This window comes from Sinocyclocheilus anshuiensis, unplaced genomic scaffold (genome assembly GCF_001515605.1).
Source record: "Sinocyclocheilus anshuiensis isolate Anshui unplaced genomic scaffold, SAMN03320099.WGS_v1.1 scaffold552, whole genome shotgun sequence".
NCBI classification, from domain to species: domain Eukaryota; kingdom Metazoa; phylum Chordata; class Actinopteri; order Cypriniformes; family Cyprinidae; genus Sinocyclocheilus; species Sinocyclocheilus anshuiensis.
The window spans coordinates 775891-784457 of NW_015554362.1; the positions used below are offsets into that span (position 1 = coordinate 775891).

General features: G+C 35.8%; 1 protein-coding gene across 3 annotated transcripts in view; it reads right to left on the reverse strand.

The window, feature by feature from the left end:
• septin7b (septin 7b) overlaps positions 1 to 8567 on the reverse strand; it is a 20510-nt gene that overhangs the window by 2290 nt on the left and 9653 nt on the right. For 2 of the 3 annotated variants that reach the window (XM_016464368.1, XM_016464367.1), the window contains 9 exons: positions 8167 to 8267; positions 7861 to 7995; positions 6239 to 6356; positions 5787 to 5879; positions 4961 to 5057; positions 4622 to 4673; positions 4194 to 4319; positions 2723 to 2743; positions 473 to 608 (listed from right to left, as the gene is read on the reverse strand). In XM_016464368.1, coding sequence (XP_016319854.1) covers positions 473 to 608; positions 2723 to 2743; positions 4194 to 4319; positions 4622 to 4673; positions 4961 to 5057; positions 5787 to 5879; positions 6239 to 6356; positions 7861 to 7995; positions 8167 to 8267 — 879 coding nt within the window. The remainder of the gene's footprint in view (positions 1 to 472; positions 609 to 2722; positions 2744 to 4193; positions 4320 to 4621; positions 4674 to 4960; positions 5058 to 5786; positions 5880 to 6238; positions 6357 to 7860; positions 7996 to 8166; positions 8268 to 8567) is intronic. The other variant, XM_016464366.1, reaches the window with a different exon arrangement.

An 8567-nucleotide genomic window follows, 5' to 3' on the forward strand; every position in this document is an offset into this window, starting at 1 on the left:
ATGTCTATATAGTATAATATGTCTGTACTTTTTATTCATTTTATTTTTAGTAATTTTGTGTCATTTATTCAATTTTTTAAAGTCTACAGTTTTAATTAATTTTATTTCAATTATTTTAGTACATCAATTTAAGCTAAATAAAAATGAGACAAAATACTTTAAAAATGTAACTAAAGTTTTTTTATGGTTTTAGTTAACTATAATAGTTCTGGTGTGTAAATGTGCATATAGTAAATATTAAGGAAAATATGATTAAATATCACTGATCATATAGTAAAAACAGTGTAAACATAACATCATTTTGAATCTATATACTTACTGTTTTACTTCTTGTATAAAACATTTTTGAATTTACAATGGAAAAAAAAATAAATAAAATAAAATAATTCTTATATTTATATATAGATGAAATTCTTTTAGTTTTATCACCCAATCCATTTTAGGACACGCTGATGAATTGTGCTGTCAGTACCTCTGCCTCTGAATCTTTCAGTTTCTGGATCTTCTCCTTGACTTTCATCTCAAACACCTGCTCCATCTCCATCTCCATCTTCTTCATTTTGGTCACATGCTCCCTTCTCTCCTCCTCCATCTGGGCGAGAGGACTCCTAGTATTGACACATGCAATTAACAATCATGAGAGCACATCCCACAGTTTCCTCTAGAGCAATGCATCCCTGTGCATCTTCACAAGACAAGAAGAGATGGAAAGGTGGACCAACAAAGCCCTCATTGCCCACTCCTTATCACAAAGATGAGGTCAATGTGACACCCGTGACCAATCGCTCCCACTTAACACCTCTGGCAACTAAACGCTCATGGCTTACAATGGCCAGTCTTGCCAAGGCATAGAAAAGGAGGAAGAACATCGAACAAACACACTGGTTCCAGAGGAACCTGAAAGCAGTTAATGGCCAAAGCGATTATGCTGATCAGAGTTAGTGAGCAGCGCAGGAAAGCTGCGAAGAGGTACGGCAGGAACATATGCGAAGGCAGAAACAATGGTGGGAATCGTTAGATGCCTCACGATATGATTTTTATTCAAACAATTAAAAATGATTAATTCAAGATTCATCTCATTCAGGGTTATTATCGTTAACTAAAAAATGTTAACTAAAACACTATAAAAATCATTACTCGAAACGAAAACAAAAAAATGGAAAATATGAAAATAGACTAATATAAACTAATATTAAATCAAATAAATACTATTTAAATATATAAAATATATAAAAAACTACAATAGTATATAAATTAGGGCTGTCACTAACAATTACTTTGGCAGTCAAATAATCGGTCGATTATTCTGACGATTAATCGAGTAATCGGATAATTTTTTTTTGTGGTAATAAAAATAGACCTAAGCGAACAATAGACTTTAAAAGGACTTAAAATACATATATAATAGCAATGAGCCAATAAGGTTTGAGGCATATGGTTTTATAGAACAATAGAGTTAAAATACATAACATAATAAAACAATATAATCATAATTTATGTACATTATGTATTTTATCAAATGCCTGCATAGGGCACCAAAGGCCTGACGATTGTTTTTACACTTTACAGCGTGATCTAATCCTTGTTTAATATTGACCACTTAATCTTTAATATTTGGCCACTTCTTTATGATGGAAATGCTAGAGCCACGGTCATTTCTTGAACAAGAACATGTGGACATCAAAACATGCAAACTCAGAGTGAGGGTTTAAACTTTTATTTTGAAATCGCAATAAACAGTTAGCATATTTAGAAAGATAATGATGTATTCTCCTGTGTTGGTGTAAGTTTATAAATTATTTACCTTATTAATCTGGTAGAATGGTTCACAATATTCCCAGATGAACATTATAAGCAACTCAGACCCACAGCATACGTAAAGACGGAGTCTGAGACGGTCTGACTGCGCATGTAAATGATAAATGTAAAATGTTTGTGTGGAGTAGCATTTACTGTGAACGGAGCCGCTCTGAGATGCACGTAATCTATATTTTTCCCATAAGAGCGGGCGCGGCCATCTGTAAATTTAATGGGTCTAATTTCCGGTGTCATTCGCTTCCAGCTATTTTTAGCTATACAAAACAGCTCGTTTTGCTGCTTGATATTGCAAACTGGTGTGTCTTACCATATTATTTTAATGTATTATCTTAATTATGAACACGCTAGTTAGTAGTGCAAACAGTTTTACCGTTTAGTGCACTTTGTTATTCTTCTCATTATTTCCCTACAGCTGCTCTCACACATTCACAGAAAATGGCCTACATCCGCATTGAAGAATAAGGTGGATAACTGAGTACTCAAATTTAATCGAGAAATCATGACAGCCGTAATATAAATGATACTAAAGTAACACTAATCTCAATTTTTGCCACTATTGTCACTATTTGGTATAGTATTCATATGAATTGAATGCAACCATGTTTGTGAATCAAAGTCTGAGGAAGAACTGCAATACTTCTGTGAATAATTTTTTTTCTCCCTCTCAAAGACAAACAGGAGGAACTACTTCTGGACCATATTTCATATATCAGGAAGGGTTTAGTTTCCCCTAATCTAACCAGTACAACTGGGTTGATGTCACAAGGTCTATTACTCCCCGGAAAAATCACACATGGAACTGTTGGAAAAAGAGGGCGATAACAGACACCGAAAGACACTGTTCCCAGAGGAAGAGAGGGTCTGTACAACACAGGGATTTGGAAAAATGTAAATGACCACTTACATGCCTTCAACCGTGTCAACTCTAAAAGACAAAAACACACACACTTAGCATGCTACAAATCATACTGTGCACTGAAGAGCAAAATAACGTGTCAACAGAAAGCAGATGAGAGGAAAGACTAGTCTGGATTATAACTTATAATGTAGTTTTCTGCAAAAAAACAAACAAACAAACCAAAAAAAAAACTGTATTTTAGGTTAGAGGTGACTGTCGACTACTTGGAACCTGCATGGCGTGACCTCAAACTTGTCTGCAAGCGCGTGCACATGCATATGTGTTAAGAATCTGGCTTCTTAAATTAAGGGTTAGCGAGCACAGCAAACTGTGAAGGGATATCTTAATATAAACCTCCTCAAACGTAACTTCACCAAGAGAAATGTACTGACAGAAAATATATTTAAGCAATCCGATTAAGTCAACATGAAATAGAAACTGACCCCATTTACTTATTTAAACCCCTTCCTGTTTTTCATTATATGTTAGATTACATAGTATACATTATATTATATTACATTGTTATATTATATTACATTACATTACATTATATTATATTATACAACCCTTCCCCTACAACCACCTGATTCCATTCTGTAACAGCCACTTCTCATGATTCAACCAGTTCCTAATGGATAAAATAAAGTACTGCCGTACATTTTCCCCCATTGTATATCCAGTTTGACTTGCAAACAGCATTTTATGTTGACTTTAAAAACAGAAGTAGGCCAGCCACAAATGCAAGTATGGTGGTTTACAGTGTGCACTCCAATACACCAGACAACAGGAAATGATGCAACATAAAATGTCACAATGCTGTTTGACAATTAAGCATCACTTATATTGATCCAAAACCTTCTTTAAAAATGCTATATATATATATATATATATTAGACTTGTGCCGGTTTTCGGTAATGCGATATATCACGGTGATGAATATGCACGATATTGTTATCGTGGGCTCTTCTATATATATATATATATATATATATTCCTAACAAATGTTCAGCATTAAAGTTAATAGGTTAAAGTTAATTTCAGAGTAGGTGTAGGTTTGTTTGTGATTTCAGATGTATTAAATTATTCAAAAGTATAAATGCTAATATGACAATACTAATAATCAGACAGCTGTTCAAATTCATATACGAAACACTAAAGATGTGGAGTAACGTAAAGTGCCAGGAAAACACACTGTTGCTCGAGTGTTATAATTTACATTCACACATTGTGACGCAATGAGGTCAGAGTGGAGCATGTTTTAAGTGTCTGAGATGAGGCAGTATGTGAATGTAACCCTGCATATAACGGATGCCATCTGCTGTCTTACGTTATTCCAGGCATTTCCGATTACACTGATAGTACATAAACATCTTGAATCTCAGGACAAACCATGCAGGCAAAGGCCTTTGTCATTTGTTCTTGGATTAAGTAGACTGAATTGTTTAATATCAGTGATATGTTACTAAACGTAACTTACTTGGTGAGCTGGCCTTTGGTTTTGTTGTTGTCGATTCCATTACAGGTAACAGCCGCAAGCTTCCTGCTTCTGTAGTTCTCATAATGGACGTTATTTGTGACATCCTTGAGGTCCTGCATGTGGGTTCTGACACAAAACAAGTACATTTTTATACACTGGCTCCACAAAGCCATGCTTAAAGTATGAGTGCCAATACATTAGATATATAAAATATGAAACCAAGTGGCATTTATGTTGACGAAAAATAGCAAAAGCACAGTTTTTAAGCAATGCATTTGACAAAAGCTGCTCTTGTGGTCAAATTGCTAAAGCGGAGTCTCGTTCACTCTCCAAAAGCTATTGCTGTTGTGTTTCCACAGTTAATTCCCACAAGACTTCAGCCAAACGCAAACTCAATGCATTTTGATTTGCGGTGGCTATGTTTGTACCTGATAAGCATATTCCTTAAGAGTGTGAAATCACAGTGGTCTCCATTCTCAACTGTGGAGAAAGAAAAGATTATTAGGTTTTAAACACAACAAGCTATACTTCAAATGCCATTTATAATTGTTAACTGCTGGATAAAGACTTTATACAAATTCCATGACCGTGGGAACAAAGTTTCAGTATATATTCACAAATTAACTGATCCTGCACAAACCCATTTATAGTTATTTATTTTTTAATGTTAGCTGCTCAACCAAAATTATCACAGGTTTGAAATGAAAACTGCAGCTCTAAAAATTATAAATGCATTTCATTGTCAAAGGCTTTTCAAGTGCATCTACCTTCTGCCACTCCCCATGGGTACTGCCTTCCTCTAACCTTCTTGTCATTCACCTCAATGATAGTGTTGCTTCCGACCACAGCCAGGGGCAACTGATCCTTGAGAGAGAGAGAGAGCGAGAGAGAGAGAAAAGAGAGAGAGAGAGACACACATAGGCATACACATATCTATCCCTTAGGAATCTCTCTCACACACACAGAGGGAGTGTGGTATGCGGCTCACACACTCACCTAAACCCCTGTAATGAGATTTCTAATGTGGCCGGATCCCTCTTTCATTTGGCAGAGGGAAGGAGAAAAGGGAAGGATTAAAGCTGCATAGAGAGAGAGAGAGAGAGAGAGAGAGAGAGAGAGAGAGAAAAGAGAGAGAGAGAGAAAAGAGAGAGAAAAGAGAAAAGAGAGAGCGAGAGAGAGAAAAATTTAAATTAAATTGAGGGAGAGAGAGAGAGGGGCTCATGGATGGCTGTGTACAAGGAATCTGTCTGCTAAAGCAACATGCAAAGCTTGGCAGACTTTCAATGTGCAGCCACCTGGTGAACCACATGTACTGTCCCACCTCCACACAGATCTAGAACTTTATCACTATATTACACTTCATGCTCCTACATGAACAGCACAGGGACAGATCATAGAAAACAGGATATTTTTTCCTTTTCCTTTTGAAATACAAAGTACAACACAAAGATGGTTCCCCAGAACATTTAATGAAAGCCCTGAGAAATAACTTGTTTACATTTTTTTTTCATATTTATATCACATCACTACCATGAACACAAACAAATATGAATGTTTTTGTTGGGAAAATTATTACAAATGTGGAACTCTTACTTTGATTGTTTTCACAATCTTATTTTCTTCCTCATCATCCGTCTCTGGAAACTCATAGATTTTGATCTTGTGCTCCAGGATTTCTCGCATAATCTAGAGAAACATAAAAACGACTTTAAAAATCACAGAAACTCTCTGCAATTCCTTCGGGCCCAGCACACAACCTTCAGAGGTTCACCAAGAGCGATTGTTTAGGGTTGAGGAACATCCTCTGTTTATTTATTTGTGGATGTGCTCAAATCTTTTCAATTGATCTTTCCTGTCTGGGCGGTAATGCTGCGCTCCTGCTCATGGTTCCTGCAGAGATAATACTCTGACAGATGGCAAAGCACTCAGGACACACATGGTGCCGGAGGCTTGAACTCCTGCTGTCTCTTCTTGCCTTTTTCTTAATCAGGGGTTTAAATGGACAGCACTTAGCACACGAGAGCGGGAGGCTGCAGCAGGCTGACCTGTTTCTTGAACTGTTGGCACTCTTCGGGTGTCAGGGTATCTGCTTTGGCAATCAGTGGGATGATGTTGACCTTCTCATGCAACCGTTTCATAAACTCAATGTCCAAAGGTTTCAGTCTGGTGGAAAAACATACAACACAACACCATGATAACCATCACACAGTTCTCTCAGTCCCTTTCGCTTTTTAATAGTCTTTGCAAATGCATGAATCACCAAAACTATAACTCATTCTTAATATCAGGGCAGGGTCTGAACCTTTGCACAGTTAAAGATCACTCACATTGGCTTTAGAAACGGAATAATGCCATTTTTTAATAGTGCAACTAAATTCAAAACTACAATGATAAGATTATTTGATGATCCACATTTTAAGAGAACACTATTATTTAAAAAAAAAAATCAATAATTAAAAAAACAACAACAACAATAAATCTAATACATTGTTTATTTTAATTCAGAGGAGTTTATTATTATTGTAATTATTTATTGAACATTGGTGACTTTTTGAATATTAATATTTGAAATATTGCCGTTTTGAATATCGTTGTTTTATAAAAGAAAAAAAGTCACTAGTGGTCATGTGTTATACTCTTACAGCTAAAATGGTTTCCGTTTTGAATCATAGGCAACAGCACCCATATTATTTACTTTGTACCATGCTTCAGTTCTGATAATCATCAGGACCGTGGACAAGACTGAATAGAGCGACACATTCCTGCATCTTCACTGCGACTGAGCACAGATCCACTATTGTCTGAGAACAGCTGCTTACAATAACACAGTCATTCTAATGTTTTCACTGACTAAGAGGAAAATTTTGACTTCAGCTCTGGCTTGTCAATGAAATCCATTATCAGACATCTTAGCAGGAAAAAACTGACAAACATAATGTGAAAATGAACTGAAGCATGATATACAAAAAAAGGAAGAAAAAAAAGGTCTAGGTTTGAATACAACCAACCTATTTTATGCACAAAATTATAGTTAGAAGATTTTTTAAATGTTTTTGAAAGAAGTCTCTTACACTCAACAAGATTGCATTTATTTGATAAGAAATAGTAAAAACAGTAATATTGTGAAATATTTTTATAATTTAAAATAACTGCTTTCTATTTGTATATACTTTAAAATGTAATGCAAAGTTGAATTTTCAGCATCGTTACTCACTACTCAATGTCACATGATCCTTCAGAAATCATTCTAATATGCTGATTTGCTGAAACATTTCTCATTATTATATAATGTTGAAAACAGCTGTGCTGCTTCATATTTATGTGGATACTGTGATGTTTTTCAGGATTCTTTTGTGAATAGAATGTCAAAAGTACAGCTTTTATTTGAAATACAATGTTATTTGTAACAATGTAAATGTCTTTACTGACACTTTTGATCAATTTAATGTATAGTGTACCTTTCCTACTGCAAATTGGAGGGTTTAATTCAAACCACAACACAAAAACTGAAACTTGCGTCACTAATGCACAGAATTGCGTCACTAATGCACAGAAGCTACTTTAATTAGTGGCCAACATATGATTGGTAAGTGTTCTCCTTCTATTAAGACATTATAAAGAATAATAATCAGCCGGAAAGCAGAAGGACAGGTCTCCGATCACTCACCCATGTCCTGAGGGTGCAATGAAATACAGGCAGCAGTGCACTCTGCTGTCCGGCATCTGTCGTCTGTTCACACGTGACTCGGAGTTCAGATAATCCTCAAACTTACTGTCGATGTGATCAATGACTGGCTGCCAGCTGGAGCAGAAAACACACGGGACATTCAGGTCATGCTTTCGGTTTAAAGCAACACCACAGTAATGAAAACACAACCACACAGCCATCTAATTATATAAAGCAACCTGATATTGAACCATGCTGTCATAATTATATCTGGCACTCCACCAAACACACTAAAATCGTTCTCACCAGTTGCTGTTGTCCACAGCGTCTCCAAATCCTGGAGTGTCCACTATCGTGAGCAGAAGCTGGACGCCTCCCTCCTTCATCAACACTTTGGACTGCTCCACCTGTGGATAACAGACCGTCTGAATTACTACTAGGGATGTAACGATTCACTCAACTCACGGTTCGATTCACGATTTTGATTTCACGGTTCGATTCGGTTCACGATTATTATAATTTTTTTAACAAAATTAGATTTAAGACAAATGGTAAATTAAATGTGTCCTTTTATTATTGCTTGGACAAAATGCTGCACATTTCTTTGTGAAATTGAAATATAATACTATAATAACATACTAATATAGCACTTGCATATTACTGCTCTTTTGTTGGTTTTGATTGCTTCTATTGTCCTCATTTGTTAG